A 27,577-nucleotide genomic window follows, 5' to 3' on the forward strand; every position below is an offset into this window, starting at 1 on the left:
TATTGGGTTATAGTAACTGCGTACTGCTGGCGTTGCGCAGACATGCCCACATGCTCTGCCACGTCCCCTCGTTGGACTCCGTGGTGGGTGGTAGGCGCCGTTACCGAAAAATACACATTTTCTCATGGGATCCCCGACCCCTTCTTTAACTGATCGTGCTTCGAAAAGGGTACGCACCGATGCAACATTCCTACTTTGGCCCAAAAACAAACAAACTTTTCCAAAATACCATGTCCTTCACTGCGAACAATCATCTACAAAAGCTAGAGCAATCTCACCCTTCCTTGTAGCCAAGTGCTTGAGAGAGACCATTGGAACCGGTTATAAGGCCACGAAGATGGCAAGTGGAGATCTGCTTCTCGAATTAAAAGACAAGGAACAGTACAATAAACTCTCGCACCTCGTGGCCTTTGGTAACATCCCTGTCTCTGTGAGCGCACACCGTACCATGAATACAGTGAAGGGCGTGGTATCGGACGAAGATTTGATGACACTGAGTGAAGAAGAGCTCTTTGATGGATGGAAGGATCAAGGTGTAATACAAGTCCAGCGCATCAAAATCAGACGTAACAACAATGAAATAGCAACAAAGCACTTGATACTCACCTTCAACTCAACCACTTTACCCGAGACTCTCGAAACTGGCTATGTAAAACTCCATGTCCGACCCTTCATTCCAAACCCGAGGCGTTGTTTTAAATGCCAGCGATTTGGTCATGCATCCCAGAGCTGCCGAGGACAGCTGATGTGTGCTAAGTGTGGCACAACCGGCCACAGTGCTGATGAATGTAGTCATGACGAGATCCTCTGTGCAAACTGCGAAGGTAGCCACCCCGCATACTCCAGAGCGTGCCCAGCCTGGAAAAGAGAAAAAGAAATAATAACTATAAAAGTTAAGGAAAATATCACATTCAGGGAAGCAAGACAACGAGTCTCGTTATCATTAGCACTAAAAACACCTTTTGCCGAAGTGGTGCAACGAGGGGCGGCACCACAAAGGCCCTTGGCAGTTGCCCGGACCACGCCTATAGCGTGCCGAGGCCAATGCCACACGCCCCTGCGGCGGGAGCAGCCAGCGCTGCTCTGCCCACTTTCAGCCTGTCCACACCAGTGACCTCTACAAGCTCTGGAAGCAGCCAGGGCAATCACGAGGCCAAGGGGGCTCCATCAACCCCCAGCTCGGTGGGGACAAAGACTTCGTCGATCGAGGCGAAGTCTAAGCGACGCACAGATCGCTCTTTAGAGCGGGTGTCCAGTGCCTCGCAAGAGGCTATGGACACCAGTTCAAGCCAAACGGCGCAGGAAGCGCCGAAGGAGCGGCGAGCTTCGCTCGACCGCCCCAAAAAGGACAGAACGCCGATTACAGGGCCTGACAAAGGCCCTGTAAAATGAGTTAATCCCCGTCTTCTTTGCACACAGCACTTTTTCCCTTTTTTTTCCACTATGGACAAAATCATACAGTGGAACGTAAGGGGAATACTTAGAAATTTAGATGATGTCCAAGAACTTCTGTGTAAGTTTAACGCGAAAGTGCTATGTGTGCAAGAAACGCACTTAACTCCTAAGCTCAAGGACTTCCTACGACAATATATTATTTTCCGAAAAGACAGGGAGGATCCTGTTGTACCATCTGGCGGTGTAGCCATTATAGTCGATCGTAGTATAGCATGCCAGCATTTGAAGCTCCAAACGGCCCTGGAGGCAGTGGCCATTCGAGCTGTACTTTTTAACAAACTTATTACCATATGTTCTGTGTACATACCACCACATCAACAGCTACACAGACGTGATCTGGAATCACTAATAGATGAACTCCCAGAGCCATTTCTGGTTCTAGGTGATTTTAATGCACACAATGTCCTGTGGGGCGATGCTCACTGTGATGCGCGAGGACGTCTCATTGAGCAGCTCCTTTTCTCTTCTAGTTTATGTCTTTTAAATATGAAGGAGCCTACGTATTTTAGCCTTGCAAGCAACACATACTCCTCCATAGATCTTAGCATTTCATCACCGTCCCTTTTACCTGTTTTTAAATGGAACGTTCTTAAAAACCCTTATGGGAGTGATCACTTCCCAATCATCCTGAGTGCGCCGAACAAAGATCAACTACCCCTGCAGGTTCCTCGATGGAAGATTGAGTCAGCTGATTGGGAAGGGTATAGAACTCTTACACACATGACATGGACTGAGCTGTCTGCCCTGACCATAGATGATGCTGTCACGTATTTTACAGCTTTTATACTTGATGCCGCATCTAAATGTATTGCCAAAACGAGTGGCATGTCTTCTAAACGGCGAGTCCCATGGTGGAACGACGCATGCAGGAAAGCACGGGCCACTCAGAACAAAACATGGGCGTTGCTTCGCGATTCCTCTACAGCAGAAAACCTGGAAAATTTCAAGCGGGTCAAATCGCAGGCACGGAGAACGCGTCGACAAGCTAGACGAGAGAGCTGGAGAAAGTTTATATCGAGTATCAACTCGTACACAGATGAGGGAAAAGTGTGGAATAAGGTAAAGAAAATTAAGGGCCAACAAACGTATTCTCTTCCACTGGTAAATAGCCTCGGGGAAAGCTTGGAGGATCAAGCCAACTTTCTTGGCACATATTTCGAACACATATCGAGCTCCTCACACTACTCCGAATCCTTCCAGAATTACAAGGCACGAATAGAAAAACAAAAGTTAGAAAGAAAATCCCCAAGAAATGAGGCATATAATGCACCATTCTGCTTAGCAGAACTGCGAACAGCACTCAACTGCTGTAATACATCTACCCCAGGTTCTGACAACGTAATGTACGCGATGCTGAAGGAACTACCCTCCGTAACTAAAGAAACCCTCCTCTCTCTTTATAATCGCATATGGTTTTCAGGTGTGATCCCCTCCTCCTGGAAGGAGGCTGTTATAATTCCAATTTTGAAGCAGGGAAAGGATCCCTCTACTGTATCAAGTTACAGACCTATAGCGTTAACAAGCTGCCTCTGTAAGCTATTTGAAAAAATGATTAATTGCCGCTTACTCCACTACATAGAAACAAACAATTTGCTCGACCCATTTCAGTGCGGGTTTCGAGAAAGTAGATCCACCACAGACCACTTTGTTCGTATTGAGGCACAGATCAGAGACGCCTTCGTCCATAAACAATATTTTCTCTCTGTGTTCCTCGATATCGAAAAGGCTTATGATACAACATGGCGTTTTGGAATTCTAAGAGACCTGTCCCACCTTGGTGTGCGCGGAAGAATGTTTCACATAATTGGAAGTTACCTGTCAAACCGAACATTCCGTGTCCGTGTGGGCAGTGTTCTCTCCCGAACATTTGTCCAGGAAACAGGCGTGCCACAAGGTGGTGTGCTTAGTTGCACACTTTTTATTATCAAAATGAATTCCTTGCACTTGTCCATCCCCCGCAATATGTTTTATTGTACATATGTCGACGATGTTCAGCTTGGCTTCAAGTCATGCAACTTGGCAATGTGTGAGCGGCAGGTTCAGCTGGGTTTGAACAAGGTCTCCAAATGTGCTGATGAAAACGGATTTCGACTTAACCCACAAAAAAGCACCTGTGTCTTGTTCTCTCGAAAGAGAGGCATGCATTCGGAACCTGACATTGAACTGAACGGTCAACGTCTGTCTGTCAATGCGGAGCATAAATTCCTAGGCTTAATCTTGGACAACAAGTTGACCTTCGTACCGCACATCAAGTATCTAAAAACAAAATGCTTAAAAGCCATGAATGTTATAAAAGTGTTGTCATGTACTACGTGGGGTAGTGACAGGCAATGTCTCATCAACCTGTATAGAAGCCTCATTCGCACTCGCTTAGATTATGGGGCCGTTGTTTATCAGTCTGCGACTCAAAGTGCTTTGAAGATGCTGGACCCCGTGCACCATTTGGGCATCCGCCTTTCTACGGGTGCTTTTCGCACCAGCCCCGTAGAAAGCCTTTATGTTGAGTCAAATGAGTGGTCGCTTCATCTGCAGAGAACTTACATGTCCTTTGTATACTTCCTGAAGGTGAAAGCAGACAAGAAGCACCCCTCATACTCTACTATTAATGATCTGTCGAGCTCCATTCTGTTCCAAAACAGGCCTTCAATGAGGCAGCCCTTCTCAGTACGCCTGAAGGGTCTAGCTGAAGAAACTGGAGTGTCACTTGAACACAGTTTAATGGCTCCTGTAGCATACCCGCCACCGTGGCAGTGGCAGATTATAGACTGTGATGTGTCGTTCCTAGAAGTTACAAAACATGCGCCTATTGCCCATATCCGAACATACTTCCTGGAAATTCAACACAAATACACACGTACGGAGTTTTTTACAGATGCCTCTAAGTCCAACTCCTCTGTGTCCTACGCTGCTGTCGGCCCATCCTTTTCGGATGCTGGCCCTCTACATCCAAGCACAAGTATCTTCACAGCAGAAGCTTACGCGATACTTGTGGCAGCTAAACACATCAAACAACTACAAATACAAAAAGCAGTAATTTATACAGACTCCCTCAGTGTTGTAACGGCTCTGCACAGTCTTAAAAAACAAAAAAACCCTGTCCTCGTCTCACTTTACTCTATTTTATGCACACTCTACACACTCAACCAACGTGTTGTAGTGTGCTGGGTGCCAGGGCACCGTGAGATTCAAGGCAACGTGATGGCAGATCAGCTTGCTGCATCCGCCCACGAAAGCACCGCCATTACACCCACATCAATCCCGGCCCTTGATCTTAAGCCGTCTCTCAAACGAAAACTCAGGGACTACTGGCAGAGCAAGTGGGATACACACACACAAAACAAACTACACGTTATCAAGCCACACCTTGGTCATTGGCTGCCAGTATCAAAATCGCGTCATACAGAGGTTATACTAACGAGACTCAGGATAGGACACATATACACGACACACACATATCTTTTGTCTGGTGGCGACCCACCATTGTGTGACAGATGCGGTGAACCATTGACCGTCCTTCACGTGTTAATCCAGTGTAAACACTTAGAAACTATAAGAAAACAGCATTTTCCATTACCCTACCGACAACATATACCTTTACACCCTGCAATGTTCGTTGGTAGGGAACCGCGTTTTAGTCATAAATCATTGTAAGCGTTTTTAAAAGAAATTCGTAATTTTCATATCATATACCCGGGCATCCCGTAGCTCGACCTCTCCAGGGAGGTTTTTGCTGCGGTGGCTACACAGGAAAGCACTTGCCTCACGGCCCTTGTACGCAAGGGTATGAACCAGTGAGGCACTTGTGCTAATGCCATACATATACACCATCGTTTTTTATTATCACCAACTTTTGTTATCTATTCACACCACACACACCTTTCACGGCATGGTCATGATTTTATTACTTGTATGTTTTTACCCGCCTTACCGCGAGGAATTTTATGGCCCTTATACAGCCGCTAATCACAATCATTGTCCACATTCCTTGTCGCATGAACTGGCGCTCTTTGGCCATCAAATGGCCCTTGCGCCAAAAAGCACCATATATCATCATCACAGTATTAGAAGCTATTCGTTCAGCAGACTTGACCATCAAGCCAGAAAAATGCCATTTTGGTTTTGAAAAGCTGTGATTCCTCACACACGTCATCAGCTTCGAAGCCGTTTGTCCAGATTCTAAAAAGACAGCTGCTATTGTGAAGTTCCCGACACTCAGAGACAAGAAGTCAGTGCGTCGCTTCCTGGGTTTATGCGCATACTTTCGGTGGTTTGTGGAAAATATTTCGAACATTGCTGAACCACTTACTAATCTAACAAAATACGACGTGCCCTTTATGTGGGAAAGTGAACTACAGGAAGCGTTTGATGAGATAAAAACACGCCTGCAAACCTCTCTAATCCTCGCCCACTTCGATGAGACTGCCAAACTGAAGTTCGCACTGATGCAAGGTAACGTCGGCCTCGATACCATTCTAGTCCAGCGTGAAAATGGCCAAGAAAAAGTGCTAGCGTATGCCAGCCGCAAGCTTTTGAAAGCTGAGACAAACTACTCTGTAACCGAAAAGGAGTGTCTCGCGGTGATCTAGGCCATAAGTAAACTTCAGCCATACCTCTGCAGTAGACCATTCCGAGCAGTCAATGACCACCATTGCCTGTGTTGGCTGGCGAATCTTAAGGATCACTCTGGCCGACTAGCAAAATGAAGCCTTAGGCTAGAAGAGTATGATATTACTGCGGTATACAAATCATGGAAAAAGCACAGCGATGCCGACTGCCTGTCACGTGCACCAGTGGAGACAAATGAGCCGTAGGAAGAAGACTTCCCATTTCTAGGCATCGTCCAGGCATCAGAAACTGCTCATCAACAACAAAGTGACCCCGATTCGCTGTCACCTATACAGTGTGTTGAAGGATTCAACGTTAAAGTCCCGCGTGCTTAATCCAGAGGGCTCCCTTCGTTCTGTCTTCGAGAAGGGGTCCTTTACAAGAGAAACTTCGAGCCCCATGGTGACAAGTTTTTACTCGTTGTACCTGCATCTTTACGAGACGAGATTCTGCTCGCATGTCATGATGAGCCAACATCTGGACATATGGGTATCAGCCGTACATTCGCCAGAATTCATCTGAAGTACTACTGGCCAAGGCTGTTAGCACTGTTTGAAAACTTACCATGCGTGTCAAAGACGCAAAACTCCATCCGTGAAACTAGCAGGCCTCCTCCAGCCAATAGAACCGCCTAATGCCCCATTCTAACCAGTCGGTATGGATCTCTTAGGCCTGTTTCCGACATCGACTGCACGCAAGAAGTGGATAGTCGTAGCCACGGACTATCTCACCCGTTACGCTGAGACTGACTCACTGTACAGTGCAACAGCTTTTGAAGTTGCCAAGTTCTTCATCAACAACATGGTCCTCAGGCATGGTGCAACCAGCGTCATAATTACAGATCGTGGCACAGCTTTTACTGTAGACCTCATGAAATGTCTGATGCGAATGACCCATGCAGACCAGAGAAGAACTACGGCTTACCATCCTCAAACAGATGGCCTAACAAAGCACCTGAACAGAACTCTGACTGATGTGCTTTCAATGTATGTCAACGTCGAACATAAACTGTGGGGTGAAACATTGCCCTACATCACGTTCGCATATAATACAGTCATTTAAGAAACAGCGTGAGTGACACCATTCGAACTTGTATTCGGCCGAACAGTCACCACTCCACTGGATGCCATGTTACGACTGAGTGATGAAAGCAGCAATCCACCCGACCTAGACGACTTCTTGCAAAGAGCCGAGGAAGCACGACAGATGACGAGATACGGAATACGCGACCAACAGCGTATCGACTCCTATCGGTACAATTAGCGTCGTACCAAAGCGCATTATCAGCCCGGTGACAAAGTATGAATATGGACACCAGTGCATTGCTGTGGACTTTCTGAAAAGCTTCTTAGCTGATACTTCGGGCCTTATGAAGTACTCCATCATGTAAGCAATGTAATTACGTACCAAATCAAATCCGCTCGACCCGGGAGCTCAAAACGCCGCAACTCTACAGAGGTTGTACATGTAGTCCGGATGAAGCCTTACTATGAAAGATCATGGGAAAACCAGTGACGCCTACCAGGAATCTGTTTATTGCCTGACACATCGGGACGATACGTACGAAAAGAGGGATTATGCCACGACATCTTGCCTGCATTCAAACAACGCGCCCATCACCGCGCGCACAGGGACACACATGCATGCCGTCTTGTGTTACATAGAGACGATGATGGCACGAGCACCCAGCTGGACCCAGCTGATGTGCGCCACGCGCTCTGGACTTCTCATGGAAAGAAAGAAGAAGGCAGCTGAAGGACATCTTTGGTGTTCGACTGACACGTAGCTCTACGGCCATAGTCACTTTGAGTTGTGGACACAGGTTCGCCCTTTTAATAAATACATTTTATTATACCCCCCAAGTCCTTCAACATTGCTACAATATGTACGTTAATTTACAAGCTTTGCTTGGCACAGTAACAACAGTTAGGCGATAAGGGCGATAGCCATGGCTGAAGAAAAAATGAAAATGTATAAGAGCAAGTTACAAAGGAAATTGTTTAATAATTAATAGTCTGTTCTGAGTGGTAACCTAAATTTCACTTGGTTAGGGGGTGCCCAATCTGGGCCTATTTGATTCATAATGGCTAGCCCAGTTGGAGTCAATGGTAACCAATTGAAGATCTCAATGGGAACAAAAAAAATTTCTAATTGGTGCCAATAGGTCCACTTCATCTCAATCTTAATTTTTGTTTCGGTTATTTCTTTCATAAAGGTACCTGATGATGCCGTTTCTGCGCTAACTATTTCTGCAGCAGTTTTTTTTAATTACATTTTCCTTTGCGTCTACGAAATGTATTTCTATAGCTCTTTCTATGGCACTCATTTTCGTGGCTTCTTTGAACTCCTCCCATCACTTGACCCATTCTCTTTGACAGCGTTGCTTCATTTTAACAATTTCTGTTGTCACTATTTTTATAAATTTATCATCCTTTAAGAGCCTCGTGTTTAATTTTCTTGTCTCCCACTTCACTTTTGGTTTTCTGGTGATTTTTTTTTTATTGTAAAAGCAACCAAACAATAGTCACTGCGTGTTATGTTCAACACCTTGTAGTCGTTACACAGTGTGGCAATCTCTTGAAACACTTAACCTCTATTTAACCTTGCATGGCTATTGCCCTGAAAATGCTTATAATGTCGATACTGTCGATCAGTCGCATAGTATGCAATATTTTTAATAAAAGCATTTCCCTATTGCCCTGTAGTGGTCACTATAGGGCAATCAATGAAAGCATTTCCCCATAGTGGTCACTAAACTGTGCCGCCATACCGTCCATCCGGCTCTTGTTTTCTATTTTCGTCTCCTTAACCGCCAATATTTGCTAACAGATCGGGCTATAGGTGGCAGCACTGCCCCGCGAAAGTGTGGATAGATGGTCATTAGGATACGTGCCGCCGCGTATCCAAATACATGCAGCGGCGCTTCGTTGCGTGCGGTTTGAGCCGATTGTCGACAGATAAAATGCGTTGACTACAGTTTATTGTTCATATCTACGCTTCTCTCTACTGAATCGGTGCACAACGCCTATTCAATGTTACATTACTCACCAATAAAGTGCGTTCTGCCTTTCATAGGGATGCTTGCCATGGGTGACTTTCTTCACGCTTTCCCACTGAATCATGCTCGCCTCTGCTGTGTTGTTGGTGCTACATGGTTAGCTTGTGTTCCGCCTGCTACGCACTACTGTAGCGTCACTGAACAACTTATTCACATCTTTGTCATCTGCATACTAAAGAAAAGAGAGAAAGACCACAGAAAGCCCGCATATCTGTGCAATTGGTTCAGTACCACCGTTCACACTTTTAAGTTTGCGAATTTTTCTCTCTCATTCTGTCCACCATGAAATGTGGGACAGTCGATAAGTCAAGTCAGGAAAGCTAAGTGGCTGACTGCGATTTGCGCTACACTGCGTTTACCATGTGTGCGCCCATGTTTGCACCAGCAAAATTATAAAAATCCTATACAAGAGTTCAGCAGAAACCTTTCATCAATGAATTATGTGCATGACAGTGTTACAAGAAAGGCCTGGTTAATGGGGCAAGCATGTTTTGTTTTGCTTTTTTTTTCAGACAAAAATTGACCACTTCCTTCCATCGGTCACTAACAATGCCGCACAAACGCTGAAGACAATGTAAAAAAGATGACATTTTTAGTGAAAAATACGACATTATATATAAGGCATGCCGTCTGAATTAATTTTTAAGATGTGGGTTCTTTAAAGAGTTCCTAAATCTAAGCACACGATTGCGCTCAGTAACTTTGTTTTAAGTACAGTTTAAAGTGCCGACGTGTCACAGTTTATGTGATAGCAATATTTTTATGTAAGAATACCACAGTTAAGCCTCCTAGCATGATCAATAAGCTACACTATCATAGTTGTACACCTTCCAACAGCATGCAAGTGCATGGCCTAGAGCCTTCTTTTTTTGGAAGGGGACAATTGGGTTGTGATAAAATGCTTCATTCACACACCATTTAATAGTCCTCATGTTTGAGAGGATACCTAGAGCATTTTGTGTAGTGCTTGAAACAGAAAGCGGCACCCACTCTGAAATTATTCTGGTCAATGAAGGGTACGACGACAGTAAACAGCACTCTGGAAAGTTGCACTCGCCCACCTTTTTACAATGCATTAGCAGCTGAGCAAGACCAAGTGCTTTCGTTTGTCGTTTCAGACATACGTAGAAACAGTTACACTCAAGCTGACATGATCGGACAAACCACAGTTTGAGATCGTGCATGACGTACGCACTCATAGAAACATAACGTGGCTAGGAGAGGACGCACGGAGCAATCCACACTTCACTGTGTCAGCCACTAACCGCCAGGCGGCGACTATGCTCAATCTCGCGGCCAATACCTAGCTATTTCGCTAACATCACACGTAGTAGCTGCTGCTGCTTGCGTCTCGAAATGAAACCTCCAACGTTGAGCGTTCTGACGTGCAATAGAGTTAGCGAGGCATTTACTTTAATCAGCAAGAGTTAAATAACGTTACAGCAACCAGCCATTAGTAACTTTCACAAACCGAGCATCTGCGCAGGCACGATAGCTTGCACGGACACCCACAACGCCAGCCGTGTTGGTCACTGCATTGCCTCCCCTTCATGGGTGAGCAACGCTAACCTTTGTTCCGTGGCCCGTTTGCCTTTCTTGTCCCTGTCATTCCGGACCACCATCCACTGCAGCTCCAGACATTGAGCACTGGCCGCCAGAGCCTTCTCAACAGTAGCATCCACGGTGGTGGTGTCCCTTCAGCACCGCTTGGCAGGCATGGCCAGCATCTCGGGGCCCGTCTCATCGGTCGTCTCATATGGCATCTTCGTTTTTATGTTAAAATCATCACACAGCACGTCGTGGCCTTGGTCTAATACTGCGATGCAGGAGATGCCTTTTCTTCTTCTTTCAATCTTCTGCTTTCCTGCTTCCTTTCTGTTGTAGCCTCCTGTGTCAACATGGCGGGCATTTCCACCTTTTCCATGTCAGTCGACCGCTCTTTTGCCTGGTTTTTCGGGGGCACTGTCAGCTTTTCCGCTACCTCTTCTTTTATCAGTTCATGGCCCACTTCTTCAGGCTGCCTGTGGCCAGTTACTTATGCATATGTGCGTACGCAGTCTTGTGCTTTATGACTGAATTCTCAACACCGAGCACACCTCGGCACTCTACAGTCTTGTCGAATATGTCCTTCACGTCTGCATCGAAGGCAAATCTGAGCTCTTCCAAGAACTACAACGAGCACTGAGCCACCAAAAAACTTTAACAAAAGGGGTAGCGAGTCCGGTGTCAAGTCCTCTTGGAGCGTCATCCGCACAGTTCGTGTGGTGGACTTGGGCTGCTCAAAACCTCGTACCTTCTATTCCTCTTGAGGTACTTCTTTCACTTCCCCGTAGTGGTCAGAAGCCTTCTTCTGTACCTCCGCTGTTGTAGTATCATGCGTCGGACATGATGCATGGAGAGCACAGGGTACGGCGCCAAAGCGCCGGCCAACAAAAAGTATGCAGCAGCCGGTAGCCAAGCAGAAACTCCTTATATTCAGATAAGCATCACTATGTATAGATATGTATTGCGCCCCCTGGCAGCCAGAAAACCGGTTCCAAAACTGGAACCGAAACCCCAATACCACAGCTGTCACATGAAATGGCACCCAGTGCACTTTCAATGTGATATATCGCTGTACCGTATCTATGACGGCGCGAAATCGCCGTTTCGCTTCCAGGCCTCCAGTGGTCACCATCACTTCCTTTGCTTCTCACGTTCGTAGCTTGATCAACCACACGTGTGTCATTTGGAACAGTCCTATACCGGTCACGTCTTTCAGCACACCTAGTTCTTGCAGTGGCTTACAAAGATCTTCAAAATGGTATGGCCTTCCAGCGACGTCAAAGTGCAATAACAGTCTTTCATAGTTTTACCTGATGGCACAGTCGGTAGTACGTACTGATAACCTGGCAGGGCATCAGCAGGCCTGGTGGCACGGCCAGACATGGCCGCTGAACCCGCTCTCAGAGAGCTCAGCATCTTGCGTCCGAAAACGTTGGTGTGCAAAGGCAGACTGCTACATCACACTGGAAGACGGTGCATTGCCATGTAATTCTTCGTGTCATAATTAATGTTTGGGATCTGTCTGCGTTTTCTTGTTTAGAAGTGCAGATTTCAGTGTCTCCGCGCTTCTCGAAATGAGCCGGACTGTAGCTAACACATTTAATGTGTTTTTTTTTGTGCTTTGTGAGATCAGAACGTCTATCTGACACGTTCTTACAGTATAAAAGACCAAGATTAGTTCAAACGGTTATATGAACGGCATTTGTACTGACTCGCTAAGTGATTAGTCACTTCTGTGAACTAAACATCACGCTTCTGAAGTGTACAGTAAACAATTTTTTTTTCATTTCACCCCCTTGGGCATACTTTCGTTCATTCTTGTTCTCCTGCTTATTCACGTTCTACAACTAAAGCCACAATGCTTCACTGTAGGTTTACGGCAGCATTCCTCGTGTGCTATGGTTGTAGCGAAAAACATGAATAATAATATAAGAAGAATGTCATAGCCATTTGCATTGCGTTTCGATCATGGCCGACTGAATAAGATAGCATTGGCTTATTTTACTACACAGATCCAAAGCTAAAAACGCAGATATTAAGAGCATAAACATATGTTACAACAATTACATTTGCTTGAAGTATACACTTAATTTAATGGTCGTAGGCCTTTCGTGTGGTACTCGGCCTGTGCACAATGGAGACTGTGCTGGTTCTCATCCTGCTTGTGGTCGCCCTGGTGCGGGTGCTCGTGGGAGATGCACCTGTTGTACAACCTGGCTACACTGCATGGATACCAGGCTGCCACTGCTGTTGACAACAACGCCATAACTGTGGACCAGCAAGTGCGCTTTCTTTCTGCTGCAACTTGCTGTCTTAAAACCCTGAAGTATGCTCCTGAGTGGAATGACTTTTTTGTACCTATGACATATCGCTGTAAGCACTTTCCTTTTGTCCCTCTGGAAGCTACACGTGGCAGGCCTTGCCCAGTGTTGCCATTGCTTTCTTTTTTACTTTGTGTTCAACGCTGCTTTTGTCTTATTGTGCATGACGACCCCTGCAGGGGGCAGCATTCAGTGGCATGCAGTAGACGCAACTGTCATGCTAGCTAGTCCAAGCTGGTCGAGCCACATAGTGTATGATACAGTGCCAAATGCTGATTGTGCATTTCGAAGTTAAGCAAATCTTAAGGAGGTTGATTCCATGAGATATCAAACATGCTTGTCCTATAGATATCTTAAATGCAGAGCATTTATTAGGAAATCAGGCATCGATGCTGTCGACACCCCCACTGCATATGCTCACGTTTCACGCCTCGTGCCAACTGTCGCTTCCCCCCCCTCCCGCCTCGCTAGGCCGATGCAGGCAGCGTCTGCTAGTCAACACTGACTGCTCATGCTGCACAACCGTCCATTGGCCACCTCGTATATGTAGGCACTAGATAGCACGTTAAGAATTAAGTGAAGGGCGTCTTTACTTTACTTTTGCTTGACCTGACTCGAGTAGATGTGATGGAAGCAACAGTATCTTCAAGTAGTAGGGGTGCACAACCCAACATCAGCGTCCCTCTACTCGTTGAAGGCAACACTTCTCTTTCACTAAATAAATAAGAATACTAATAAGAACAAAACAACGTTTAAGCATTTCCAAACCATACCCAATTACACAACATTCACCTGATACCCCCATAACTCTGCGAGGCATTTACATGAGTTCCCCCTGTGAAAAATTCAGGCGGCTTTTTTTATTTTTCTGTGGTTTTTTTATGCGTTAAGTTTACAGAAATGAAAGTTTTAATTTCCGAAAAGCACTCTCACGCACCGTAATATATATTGAAGGGGGCGACACAGGCATCCTATCTTTGCTCACCGCAATATTTTCGGATTTATCGACCAAATATAACCCGAACTATAAATGTGTCAACAATTTTTCCTGCTGGCTTTAGTAGACATTACTGTGAATTACATCAATGCTTTGTTTATCGTGTCCTCAAAAGGAAAAAAATAAAAAATTGAAAATTCGGCACAAACAAAAAAGTTTGCTAATCTTGATGTGTCTTGGCACGCTTTCTATTGCATACAAAAACTTCAAAACTCTGTCAAATATCGGAACAGGCCCTGGGCACACTTCTCCAAAAGATTTTTCGCCTACAGGGAGTGTAAGAAAAGGTAGTGAAAGAAGCAAGCTTTTTCAAAAAGAAAAAAAAAACTCATGTTCAAAAAATAAGATAAAGAACTTTGGTCTCTATTATCACGAGCTTTTGTTTTATAGAAGAAGGTCATTCAAAACACGGTTTCAATATTAGATGTCCTCATTTGCTTTAATCGAGAAGTATAAGTGGCCCTTGCTGATGCGCTCACTTTAGTGGCATTGATGATATCAGCTTGCATTGTTCTTAATTCTGCATTTTAATTATTTTGCTCCTGTAAGACTTTTTCTTGTGACTTCGGGAATAATGTATTATCACATTTTAGTTGTGTCCAGCGTATGCAGAGGCTCGCTGCCAGCGCTCTCTAGAGGGCTAATGCGAACTCATTCTGCAGCCTCGCCTATAAGCATCGCAAGCGAGACCAGGATTTGCAGACACCTGGCACATAGCACTATTTCTCGTCTGCCAAAGCGACGGCCTGCTGTAACTGATTGGTAATAACTGAAAAATATCATGTCTGGCGAAATAAGTTAGTTATAAAAAACGACTCCCAGTTTTATACAGCAGAGACTTGTTTGAACAGTCTGGCAAAGTTACAGTGTCGCACTACACACTGCCTGGCTTCGCAGAGTGTTTAATATTCAACAATGATATTCTATGTGTTTCTAGGCAATGTTCGATTGTCTAGGGAAGCCACATGCTTAGTACTGTGATACTGCAATTTTACCAAAATGTACCAGTGGTTCTCTCCAATGTATAACCCTGAGTCCTTTCTGATGACTAGCTTTTTTTAAGAGATGATTTTTCTCACTGATTTTCTATTCAATTAACTTATGGCAGGCTGGCATTCCTGCTTCCAAGAGAGGGCGCCACGTTCAGATGTCCCCAATTTTTGAGAATGGAAGGTGGACGCGCTTGTTTGAGGTAGCAATCAGTATCTGGTCCACATCATCGCAGTTCTCATAGATGTAGACAGGCTTTTTTTCTTGAGGCACACATTGCAGAGCCAGCAGGTATCGTTGGTGTCGTGGCCAGGTATCCTTGACAGAAGCTTTTGGCAGCCAACAACATAAACGGGAACGAAAAGAAAAATACAGAATGAGAACGTTTTTCTTTGAAATCTTCTTTTCGTGAACGCTTAAATAATCAGCTCATAATACTCAGGCTCTGGTGCACGCTACACAGAGTTGAAAAGTTTATAGTAAACATCGCCGCATTAATTCTCTCACTTGTGCACTGCTGCATGTCATAAATTTTTCCAGAAGTGTTCACTTAAGGTTATATCACCAATGATAATAATATCTTGGGTTTTACGTCCCAAAACCACGACATCATAATGAGGAAGGCTGAAGCAGAAGGCTCCAGAGTGGAGCCTTCAGTCGCTTTCACAGATACTGACATTTCATATCTACGCAAATACGTGATTACATGCTTAGCTGAGGTTGATAAGATATTTAGTGCCTTTATACGACACTGCTTGTGTTGTGCACTTTCTTGTGTTTCTCTTGTTTCTGACTAAGGTTTTTCTGTGTCCTGTCCTTGATGCGCTATACCTCAGATTCTCGTTTCCTTTTCTTCTTTTTTTGCACTGATCGTGATTGGCTCTGAAAACTTCATTCATGAAAGCAGTGTAGAAGTAGTACAAAATGAGAGTAATCTGGGTCCCTTCTGCGTGGCAGCCCACTACATAGCTATGCCGGTGCTTGAATCTTTGTTGTGAACTGATGTTACGCAGGTTTTGTGTCGGTTAAAGAGTCACGTTAACATGCATAATAAAACATTTTAAAACAGTACAGTAACAACCAGGCATCATACTATGCAAACTGCATAAAGTGCATGTCGTTGAATGTTCCAATTCACAACAAAAGCTTCCGGCATAAATCTTCATCGTCATAAGCTACAGCATCAAGAAAGTGTGTATAATTCCTTACAAGTGTGTAGCGAGTACCACACTTTTCCAAAAAAAAAGATGAATAATAATGCTAAAGACACTTCTCCACTGCGCGAAAATTTTGATGATTTATGGCATAGTGGGTACCACGTATGTATGCATATAGTTGTAGCTCTAAGAGTGTTTTTAAAAAAAGCCGCTCTCCCAGCTTTCACTGTGACCGTGCTGTGCATCCCGCGCAGGCCTAGAGGGCTTTTTTTTTTCAATTTGGGCTGAGTTTGCAATTTTGTCCTATCGTTTCTCTTTTGAGGACGCCATAAAAAAAGCCTTGATATAATTCACAGTAACACCTGCTAAAGTCAACAGCAAAAATTTTTGACACAACATTTATAGTTTAGGCTCTATTCGTGCAATGAAATCCAGAAATATTGTGGTGAGCAAAAGCAGGATGCCCACGCCACCGCATTCAAATATTTTTTTGGTGCACTGGGAGTGTTATTTAGAATAGAAAGTTTCAGTTCCGCACACTTTGGATGTGGCCACATAACATACGAAAAACTCAGACAAAACAAAAATATAGACCGGGCATGCATGTTAGATTTCTCATAGAGTCACCAAGGCTTTCAAGGTATAAAGAAGAGTGTGCTGGTAAGCAAGCATGTTTCAGAGGTGAGTGGTCTTAGTACAGATTTATTTAGACTCATGTTCTTGAAGAGATCCTCCGCACCAGGGGTTATCTAACGGGATTCAAGGAGAAAACGAAATATGAAACATATGACTAAAAACCAGGAGAGCAAATATGAAATTCTTTTTTTAAGTGCAAAGCATTTCTTAGCGAACTTCGGCGACTTTGAGCATATCTATCTATCTATCTATCTATCCATTTATCTATCTATCTAGCCACTTATGTTTGGGTTCTCTCATGGCCACCCCCTTAACTTAGCGTGAACTAAAATCAGTATGGGAGGGTAAGATGGTTTGACAAATATGACTCGCTGGTCAATACTCTCGTGGCCACCCCCTTAACTTGGCGTGAACAGAAATCGGCATGGGAGGGGAAGATGGTTTGACGAATGTGACTCACTGGTCAATACATGAATAATGTCACAATCTCGTCGCGTACGTCGTCAAACACTTCCCGCCAGACAGTGGCACATCACGAGCGGGTATGTGTCATAGGTGATTGACACTTAGTATCTACCCAGGAAAGACGAAAACACACACGGAATATTTTAACGTGTGAGCGTTGATTGATTGATATGTGGGGTTTAACGTCCCAAAACCACCATATGATTATGAGAGACGCCGTAGTGGAGGGCTCCAGAAATTTAGACCACTTGGGGTTCTTTAACGTGCACCCAAATCTGAGCACACGGGCCTACAACATTTCCGCCTCCATCGGAAATGCAGCCGCCGCAGCCGGGATTCGAACCCGCGCCCTGCGGGTCAGCAGCCGAGTACCTTAGCCACTAGACCACCGCGGCGGGGCAACGTGTGAGCGTTAAGCAATACCAGACAACGGCAGCGTCGACCCAATGAAGGCATAGAATAAATGTCAGTGTTAAGAAAAACCTCACATAGGCAGTGTTGACCCCTTTACGAATGCAAATAATAAAATTAAGGATCCCAGCAGGAATCTAACCCATGCATTCTGCGTGGCAGTCAAGTGTTCTACTACGGAGCTACGCCAGGTCTCGGAACTGCTTTTGAAGTAGACGCTAATTTTCATTAAACGTTAATAGTGGTGACAGTGTTGCCTACCCAGTTTTATAAACATTACTTATGTACTCCTTTTACACAGCCGTCATGTTGGCTTAACGTCAATTGCGGTGTTTATTTATGTAGCAGGGTCAAGGGCCAGCATCTTCGCAAGCATCAGCGCTTCATATATCAGCTTCTAGTGTTGCTAATACGCATGTTCCAGTTGACATCGTTGCGCATGTGCGAACAACTGGTTATATCTACAAATTTGCAACATTAGTTTGTGCATGCAACATTTGTACATACATTTAACGTCATTTCATAACGTGTCGCTCAATAGAAAATTGGCTCGAATCTGCATGTAACACTGCAGATGTAATCGAAAGACGATAGTCTTGCGTTCGGAGAGAGTGAACAAAACGTTTATTTGTTGTTCTGCGCAAAAAAAATGGTGAATGGTATTCTCGAGGCGCTGCGTTAGAGTGCCTCGAGCGTGTAGCGGAGGCGAACAAGCGCATTGAGGCATGTTAGACATGAGCGCCATCTGGCAGTTATCTTCCAAAATTAAAGCGTGCGCGTCCGCAGAGAAAGATGCACGCCAGTTTCGGAGGTGGTAAAGTGTAGAACGCAAAGCGATGGGCAGGTGCCACCACTGTGTCAACATAGCAAAGCGTTGGAAACACTTACCTTTTCGAGCATCCCGTTGCACTGTCAATGCAGCGCGATAAATGCTACAGTCCTTAGAATTACTTGTGTGTGCCTCTTCTAGTATAAAGGCAGACATACAAAACTTCGAAATGATGTTATAGCGTCTCAGATATGCACAATAATTGCTTTTTAATTGACAATCGCACAACTATGAACGCTAAATTTTAAGCAATATTGGTGGCAGCTGCGGATGGGGTTGGCCGTTTGGTGCCATTTGAGGTATCGTTAAGGGCGGGCAAACAGACAAATGTACAGACAGATAGACCAAAATTTTTTTGCCGAAGGTCCCCAAGAAAGACTATCATCTTTAAAAAAATTGCGACACGGTCACCTTTCCTCCGTATGCTTCGCATAACATTGATTTCCAGGTACGTGGGATCTGCTGAATTTTTTTTTATATTTTCGACAGTGCAGTCATGTGTTTTTTATTTAAAAATTGGCAATGATGCTGTTGCCGAAGTTTGAGGTTCTCGAGAAATCACCCACAACCTGATGGCCTAACTTTCTTCTGTATTCATCATAACTGGTGATGACAGTGCAAATATTAGAGCAAGTAATTGTTTTGCAGTATTTAGCAATTAGAATTATTACTTTCTTTGTGCACTGCTTTGATAGCCAACTAAGTAACATTTTAAAAGAGTGGAAGTGCTTTCCAAATGTGTTCAAATGTGTTCAAAGGCTCTTTTAGGTTGGCTCAACAGAATTTGATACCAATCTTTTTAACTGCTTTCTGGGCGTTAATTCTACGAGCACGCCTTACGACCCATCTTGTTAGACCTTGCCAAGGTGTCAGACACTGTCCCAGCCAACATTTTGGTTTGGACTATGATGAATTTCCACTGCAGTACTTTTCTCTGTTTTAGCGAATCAGAGTTGAGGAATTTTTTAGCAAACAATGTATTTCAAGCAGCCTCCATCTTGCCCATGCAGGGTCGGGGTGATGGCCTCAGTGCTGAGCTTGAGCGGTCGCTGCAAGCAGTTGCTCAACAGCCCGATCGGCTGCGCTCTGAGTCACGGCGTCTGGAACAAGCCCTGGACCTCGAGACCACCACCACCACCACCACCACCATGGCAAGCAGAGTTGCATCACCACCTGCCAAGGCATCGCATCCTCCGTCGACATAGTTTGTGCATGCCTGTCCAGTGGAAGCACACACAACCAACGAGCCGGCGGGCTGTGCCATGTTCAAATGTCACCCCAACATTCTTTTTGGTGGCAGTCAGCTGCGAGACTTCGGAAAGTTTGCACAACGATAGGCAGCCCATTCCAGCCAATCTGCATTGTGACCCTGTCTATAAGCTATCTGGTCTTACGAAGTGGCAACTGATTACTTTTGTTGGTAACGAGATATGCCAGCATGTTTGCTGCACAACCTTGAATTTGGCAGCATTTTGTTGTTTTTGCAGGTGATGTAAAATATGCTACTTCTGTACCCATTTAACAGCTTTCTGATGCTTGAATATGAGCATGGACATAAGTGTAAGTGGTGTATTTTCATAAAAAAAAGAATTTTCCAACATTTCATGAACAAACTGATGCTCATAATTCAAAATAATTCATCCGTTTGAAAGCTTTCTGTTTCTTGAATAAGGGCACGAACACAAGTGCAGATGGTGTATTTGAAAAAAAAAAAGTGAGCATTCAATGAACGAACTCATGCTGATAATTCAAAATGATTTGTCTGTTTGTGGAATTAGTTCATTTTAAAAATAAAAATGTTCAACCTTGAATAAAATTGTGCATGTAACTTTTAATTCAAGCTCTTTGATTTCTCAACAATGAATATAGCAGGATTTTATAAAGCGACATTTGTTATTCAAGACCACATACACTGTAGCATGTCTTCATCTCTTTGTTCTAATGTGCAAGATTTTCATGGGATGTGAATGTCACTTTGATCTATACAAGGAAAAATTTGTTCCAAAGAATAATAAAAGAATCACTGCCACTGCTTGCTTTAGAATATAATACAGGTAGAAAACTTTAACGCTTTAATAGTTTGAAAAAAAAGGTTTCTTTTAAAAAAAAAGTATCTTTTTCTATGTCATGACTAAGAAGCTAAGACAACAAACTAGGAGGAGAAGCATGCGGAACAGGGATGAGTTCGTGCATAAAGTAGCACACAGCTCGACGCGCGTGGCACGAGCAGTAATGAGAGGTCACAGTTTGATAAGCTGGCATTTTTTGCATGCGTGGCTACCCAGGCATAAAACGTTTTCTTGTTAAAAAATGAAGGCATCTTCCCGAAGGGCAATATGGGGTGATGCAGAGCATTGCGGTTGTGCAGTGCGAGCAGTCGAGTTTTTTTTTTTGTCACTCAAGAAACTCGCTAGCAGACGCTGCCTGTGTCGGTATTGGGAGACATTGGGAGGCAGGAGAGGGGAGCCTAGGAGGTGAGAAAAAGGGGAGGGGACGCCCATGGGTGAGCAAGCGCAAACAGGTGCTATGAGAGAAGTGGAGCTAGAAACGAGCAGCTGTTCAGACACTGCTGAGTCGGCTTTGCAAAACATCGCAAAAAGAAATGTCTAGAGGAGAGGGGCGAGTGAGCGTAGTTAACAGACACTCCATGCGTTGGCATTGCAAGGCAGAATGGGGGGAGCGTGGGAGAGGAGAGAGAGAAAGGGGAGGGGATGCCCATGGGCAATGGGGGAGCGAGAGTAAGCAGGTGGTAAGAGAGAAGTGGAGAGACAAACGCACAGCTGTTGGAGAGACAGAAAGAAGAGAGTCACGCATGCGCTGTGCAAGTGCAGACTACTCACGCGTGACATACGCCCAAGCAAGAAATGCCTCCTGTCTAAAATGCTTCTACTAGCATTGTTACTGCTCCACAGTGGTAATTCAGTATTGAAAAAGTGTCTTTTATGAACAAGGCACACTGGTATTTGTGCCATCATGTGAATGTTTCGTGTTGGAGCTCATTTGGCTCCATGACAACATGCTAGATTCACCAACCGCTGTCAGAGAAAAATCTAAATAGCTTTCCTGTTAAGTAAAACAACAAATTTGCGAATCCATCGAAGTGTCTTATATACGGTGACAGGTATACAGTATCGGATACAACATTCGTATTAGTATCTTTCATCTGTATCTCCAATGTTTTTTGCCTGAATATTTTGTATCGTATCGGGATAAAATCTCAAGGTATTTTTGCCCATCCCTGGAACTTGCACTACTCTCACAATGAGCCTCACAAGCTAACACAAAGTGAAATGCTTTGACGTTATATTTTGGCGAGTGGTTTTTACTGCTATATAAATGCTTTAACCATGACCTCTAAGATTGTGCGCCGGCGTCTAATCTCAGACGTCATGCTTTAACTGCATTATCGACAAATCGTACCCTATCAGGGCCAGTAAGTACGCTGCAGCATTACCTCTTGTCATCGTTCACAGACGGCGGCACCACCCTGTCCCGCTCCCGCCTAGGGGCTTCAGTCCCGCCAACAGAGACAACCATGTGAGGGAGAATGTGTGAGATATGAGGGGCATTAGCAAATAGTATTTCATCTGTCGCAATAGCAATTAGTTGTTAGAGCGCCGGGCGCACACGGCTCCGGCTCGTGCTTTCGAAGGTTTGATTCCTGGCAGAGGAAGTTTTTTTTACAGTTTTTTCTTGTTTTGGTAGCATTCATTTTATCAACGTCATATCTGTGACGGAAATACGACAATAAAGTCTTCATGGACTCCCGCATAAAACAATATCGAGTTGAAATACAGCCACTCCAGGAGGATCTAGCTATACTTTTCGCACAATGTCTTTGCAATGAACGCCGTGCACCAACGATAGCGACCGCATCCTCAAGATAAAACTATATGCAGCATTTTTGCCGGTGTTTCATATGCCGGCGTCACTCAGCATCGATGTTAAAACTGATAGTGGCTGAAGTGCCCACTTATGGACATTCTAGATATGTGCAGCGTCGACGCCGGAAGTGGTTCGACAGATTAAGAATCAATGAGCGCGCGGTCGGCAGTGACTTCTGCCACGTAATGATATCGTCACTGCCGTCAAGATGGCTGCCGCCTGCCTCGGATTCATGGAGGAAGAAAAAGAAAGAAGGGAGCATTATGTCACGCAGCCAGACTTCTCAAGTCAACCCGTTTTGAAACCAGCCGTGTCGGCCCTACACGTGACATTTACAGTGAGATCACGCAAGCAACGAAAATTGCTGAGACTTCGAGGCATGGCATCCGGTAGCTTTTAATCAAAACGAGCTGATTCAGCGCAGACCAGCTGGCTCGCATGCACAGTTCGAACATGGACCACCACCAAGAGTGCTTAAACATATGACATTTTGATCATGTGTTTGGCCACGAAAGCCTCTTGAAAACCTGGAGTGGCCACATTTCCTCTAACTGGTGTTCTATTGACTTACATGACATCGGGTTCAAAACGAGCTGAGCCTCATAGTAGAGTAATATCAACTAGCCCCCTACTCACACTTTGCTATCCTCACTTTGTATAACAACGCAAAGTGTTAGTTTCAGTTAAGCTTTTAACAATGAATGCAATACCAACGAATTTAAAGGCTTGACGGCATTTGTTGCAAGCCCTAGCAGTGAAGGTCTGCGCGCGCAAAGTACTTGCTGCACACGCTGTTTTCGAGATCACTATGGCGACTTCGATGAATAGAGACCTTTGTTGCATGCCGATGCACATTCCGCATGGACGATGCGTATGACAAGACGTCCAAAATGGCCTGGTGATCAACGTTACTAGATCCTTTCCAGTTGTCAAACTCCACCTGAACTGCCCCGGAAACATGACCCTTCTCCGTTTACTGTCACCAGGGGGCGCCGCCGCCATGGTCAGCCCGATTGGCAGGTCAGCTTGCAGCTAAACACGCAGCCTCCTCCTGCAGCTCAGCGCGGTAACGGATGTTGTCCATAGATTCTACATGCTTTTTCGGCTAATATTTTTCCGGTATTAGAAACAAATTGGTTGCTATTATCCAGAAAACCGGGAAAAGTTGGGTGGGCAACCTGTATTGCTCACGATCTTCCGATTAGCGCGTACCGCGAATGCCCGGCTGCAGGCTCGGTTCGAAATGGCTAGAATATTTCCGCACAATGTTTACACACTCCGCCACTCGGAAGCATGGTTGCTTGTGCTTGTTGCTGTAACAATTAGCGTCTTGATAAGGCAAACTACCAGCGAGGACAGGAGAAAGAAGACGACTGAAAGCGCTCGCACTCAGCTTTACTGAAGCCTAGCACCTAGCTTTTCAGCGGCCGCAGCGAAAAAAAGTATGTACGGCCTGACAAACATCTATTTCACGCACAAGCATGAGTACTTCACACATTCAAAGAACACTAAGAATCTCATCTGGTTGCTGCGTGATTTATCACAGTAGGTACGCCTTTTTGTTTGCTATTGCCCCTTTTTCGCTGCTTCCCAGATGGCGGTTCACATCCCACGAGTAGAAATGCATGCGAGTGATGACGAAAAAGTTTGACACTCGGCACGTGAATGCAGCACTGTGCTGGTCACAGCCAAGTCGAGAAAGGTGATGCTCCTCCAACTCTTCCAACACTTTCCAAAATATGTCCCCATAGAGACCCTCCTTGTCCAGACAAGCTAAAATTATCTTGTTTGACATTTCTATGAATGTCAACATCTTCTGTGTTGGATGCTTTAAGCTGCCTTGCTTGAAGCTCCTGTATTCAGTTAAATAGCTGTGAGAAGCAAGCACTGACGTGGCGGAGCTGATGTCCTCTATGCAGAGATGGCATGTTGCATGCTTGGTGAACTTGTGTATGACGTAGCCACACAGGTAGTATACAACAGTGTCCTCCACATCACCCCTGTAATACGCATGGCCGCTTGGTCCTTGCTCAGATGCATCAGCAGAAGCAGTGGTGATTTCCATCATTTTGGCTTTCACTAAGTCGTGCAGGCGGACTTTCTCTTCTTCATTGGCAAACTTTGTTCTCTTGAGTGTGTCAGTAACAATAATGAGCACAGAACATGGTGTGCCTTGGGCACTGCCACGCAGAGCTGTCTTTATCGGTGTGTAGAGGCTGAGGAGGCGGAATATTTGACTGATGTTGACAACAGTGGTGTGAGATTCGTCACCTCCAAATGAGCGTGCCAGCCCGAAGTGTCGCTGAAAACAGAAATATATGGCTTTCAGTTGCACTGACCTGTGCTAACAAAACGCACCAAGTAAAAACAAGAATGACACGCTTATATCCAAGGGGTCCTGATTTAACTCTGCTGTAAGTACATAGTGGGCACCTTGAGTCAGCAAGTATTCAATGATGTCTATGGTAGACAGCAAAGTGACTCGTAAAGACTGTGTTATTTTCTGGGACGGAAAAAGCTTCAGGTTCTTTTCGACTGAACTTCGTTCTGTCATGTTAGGCATCTCCAAGAAGGATTTTAGGATCTTAAAATATTAGTTTCGTGTTGTTGACATGCTGAACAATGTGAGCACTCAAGAACATGCAATGCCCCATCAGGTGAATAGGGGTCCTGTAATCACCTGTATTTCTTTCGAGTGGCGCCTCACTCCTCTCAATGGTAGCTTGATGTTCAAAGCATCAAAAAGGTCATTGACCATCCTGGTGAATGTTTCAGTGCCTTCAGAGTTTTCTATGCCTGGCACTTTGGCTTCTCTGTACAGCTTGATGCCAACTGCTGTACTACGGCTGAACACCTGTTAAGAAAGCGCATTTGTGTTCAGAATAATGAACACAAACAGCATGCAACGAGTAAGACGCATAGACTATAGTAGGCAAAATACCTGGGTGGCAAGCCTGACACTCATCTTCTGAAGGTTGTCAGGCGCAACATGGCTCACGTCAGTATTGGCACGACTCGTAGGTGTTAATCTTTTTCTGTGTCAAACAGCGTGACGTGTTGGCCAAAGTTATCTTATGATAACTTGCCTGGAAATAAGAAAGTGATTGATTAAAATCTAATTCAAAACATTTGCAGTTTAGTTTTTTTCTTACCAGTCCGTAAGTATGCTTCTTCAGATGATTTCTGATGCATTTTATGTTGTGTTGGATATCAAAAATGAAATAGATCCTCTGGGAAGGCTCTAAAGGGTGCTCGATGTAATGACATGCAGAGTTCAGCTTGCCCAATATACCAAGCTGGGTCCACATTAAGTGGTTGTTCCCAGGTCCGTCACTTATGATAGCAAGCACAGAGGCATTGCTTTTGTGCAGTTCAAGCACAGCACTCAGCACAAGTTTACAAAGAACCTTCCCAGGGGCTGCTCCTTTTGTTGCGAAGCTTGCTATTGGCTGCACCTAGTCCTCAAATAGTGGCACAAACATGAGAACTAGTCCATGATCAGCGAGTTGATCTGTGGCTGGGGATGCTACGTCACCATAGTCGACGAATCCGTCCATTTTGCAGGACACCTTACTGAAGGCAACAGACTGCTTGAGTTTTACCTCATGGACAAGTAGAACGCCACACCTTCTGATGTGGCTCTTGCCCTCATAGTGCTCCTTAATGGTACTTAGTGCAACTTCATTGTACCCATATTTCCATGGGATACAACTGATGATTTGACGCAAGCGTGCTTTAGTAGGAAGCGGCAACAACTGCATGTCTGAAATGAGGGTATAAGCTTTTAAGCTAGAAATTTGCAGCAAGAGGCACGTCATCAGCCATTCGTCATCATAATGCCTTACGTTTTTCATCTTTGCTTTTGCTGCCATTATGGCTGTTTTAAATGCCAGTTGCTGCTTTTCAGGGAGAACATGAAGCACGCTTTCAATGTTCGCTTTAGCCCCGTTACAAAGTTGTTTTTTCATAGCAGTCATCTCTTTGTTCAGCTTTTCTCTCTTTAGCGTCGCTCGGATAATTTTCCGACGCATCGTTTTCATGTATTTGCTCTTGGGTCTTGGTTTGCGCCCTTGACAGTTCGTTGTGCACATTAAAAACAGTCTACCTAGCGTTTTGCATTCTGGACAGGTGGCATTCAAGCTCAACATGGTGCATATTTTGCGTCTCCATGTCTCACCATCTTTACTGGCTTCTGACGAGGACGATATTTGTGGATAAAGCTTGGCAGGAAAGCCCTGACATGACTTTAGCTTTTCCACATGGCTGAGCAGGCATGTCAGCTCACTGAATGACTTGACCTCCAGATGCGAGCTTTCTGTGTAGACAGTTGATGGTACAAGCTGCCCATTTGCACTGACTGACAAACAAAAATCGCTTGAGAACGTCACTGCCTTACGGACTCGGGGGGACTGCGTTTTTTACTTCGAGTTTGTACAGGACGACAGAAGAACAAAAGAGTTCAGTCGACCAGCCTTGCACCCGCCGTCCCTCACGTGCCATTGTCGATAGCTTCTTGAACAGGGACTTGGTGCTATCGAGTGCAACGCTGCGTGCCACAGAGCAGTCTCTCTTCTCAAAATCAAAGGTGTTCGGCGCTATGTTTTCATGTTCGGCATCGTCCTGAATATTCCGACGCTTCGGTTGGAGAGGTGGCCTCATGGCAGGTGCTTTGCGTTTCCGCACATGCTTTGACAGATATTTTGGACAGTTAGGAAACAAGCGAGGTAGGGCATCATCCTTGAGGCTCCATTTGTCTCGTGGTATGAAGACGACGTCACCGCCGATCTTGTGCACAAAGTTTTTCACAATGTCTTTTTCTTGAAAGTGAAGGTCGCACACAACACAAGAGCTCGTGAGCTTCCTGTCACTTCTTGGGGTCCCGTGTTGCCATTCTTGAAGCCGCGAGGTGTCAAGGCGGTTTGAAAAAGTGCCTCTTCTCAGCTGCACCCCTCGCAGAGTCGTAGCCGCTTTTGCAGCCAGTCACGAAACAACGCGGCATTACTTCTCACTACACAGGCACAGCAGTAATTGACATTCTAAGACTATGCATGGAAAATCAAAGTAAACGCCCGGATGATATCAACATAACGTTGGCGACATCGAACGCGCTCATCGTATTGGTCAGCGCCGTCCTGGCTTTCATAGGCCTATCATCATTAAGTTCCTCAATTTCAAAACCAAAACAGAAGTTTTACGGAACGCCCCCAAACTGAAAAACCTCGA

General features: G+C 44.9%; 3 protein-coding genes and 1 pseudogene across 20 annotated transcripts in view; 1 reads left to right on the forward strand and 3 right to left on the reverse strand.

Moving 5' to 3' along the window:
• Positions 1-12,772, reverse strand: part of LOC142767526 (uncharacterized) — a 75,920-nt gene extending 63,148 nt beyond the window's left edge. For 5 of the 7 annotated variants that reach the window (XR_012884957.1, XR_012884973.1, XR_012884962.1 and 2 more), the window contains exon 1: positions 279-12,772. The gene's annotated coding sequence lies outside the window, so the exon portion shown is untranslated. The remainder of the gene's footprint in view (positions 1-278) is intronic. The other 2 variants (XR_012884958.1, XR_012884971.1) reach the window with 2 other exon arrangements.
• LOC119178046 (uncharacterized) overlaps positions 1-19,835 on the forward strand; it is an 831,732-nt gene extending 811,897 nt beyond the window's left edge. For 11 of the 12 annotated variants that reach the window (XM_075869285.1, XM_075869292.1, XM_037429209.2 and 8 more), the window contains one exon: positions 19,480-19,835. In XM_075869285.1, the coding sequence (XP_075725400.1) occupies positions 19,480-19,674 (195 nt within the window). In that variant the 3' untranslated portion in view covers positions 19,675-19,835. Of the gene's footprint in view, positions 1-12,767; positions 12,918-19,479 lie in introns of those variants that run through there. The other variant, XM_075869278.1, reaches the window with a different exon arrangement.
• LOC142761750 (uncharacterized) lies at positions 19,823-25,431 on the reverse strand. Its single transcript, XM_075869334.1, has 3 exons — positions 25,296-25,431; positions 25,035-25,208; positions 19,823-24,656 (listed from the first exon to the last, which is right to left on the reverse strand). Exons 1-3 carry the CDS (start codon positions 25,317-25,319, stop codon positions 23,895-23,897), a joined length of 960 nt encoding a protein of 319 aa, XP_075725449.1. The 5' UTR covers positions 25,320-25,431; the 3' UTR covers positions 19,823-23,894.
• On the reverse strand, positions 25,354-27,353 carry LOC119178627 (uncharacterized; annotated as a pseudogene).
• Between the last annotated feature and the right edge of the window lie 224 nt (positions 27,354-27,577).

Source organism: Rhipicephalus microplus, chromosome 1 (genome assembly GCF_043290135.1).
Source record: "Rhipicephalus microplus isolate Deutch F79 chromosome 1, USDA_Rmic, whole genome shotgun sequence".
Classification (NCBI taxonomy): domain Eukaryota; kingdom Metazoa; phylum Arthropoda; class Arachnida; order Ixodida; family Ixodidae; genus Rhipicephalus; species Rhipicephalus microplus.

Coding starts and splice junctions, on each gene's coding strand:
- LOC142761750 (XM_075869334.1), bottom strand. CDS start 25,319: ATGAGTGTCAGGCTTGCCACCCAG. Junction 25,209..25,295: donor GTGTCAGGCTTGCCACCCAG/GTATTTTGCCTA, acceptor CTTTCTTAACAG/GTGTTCAGCCGTAGTACAGC. Junction 24,657..25,034: donor GCCACTCGAAAGAAATACAG/GTGATTACAGGA, acceptor TTCTGTTTTCAG/CGACACTTCGGGCTGGCACG.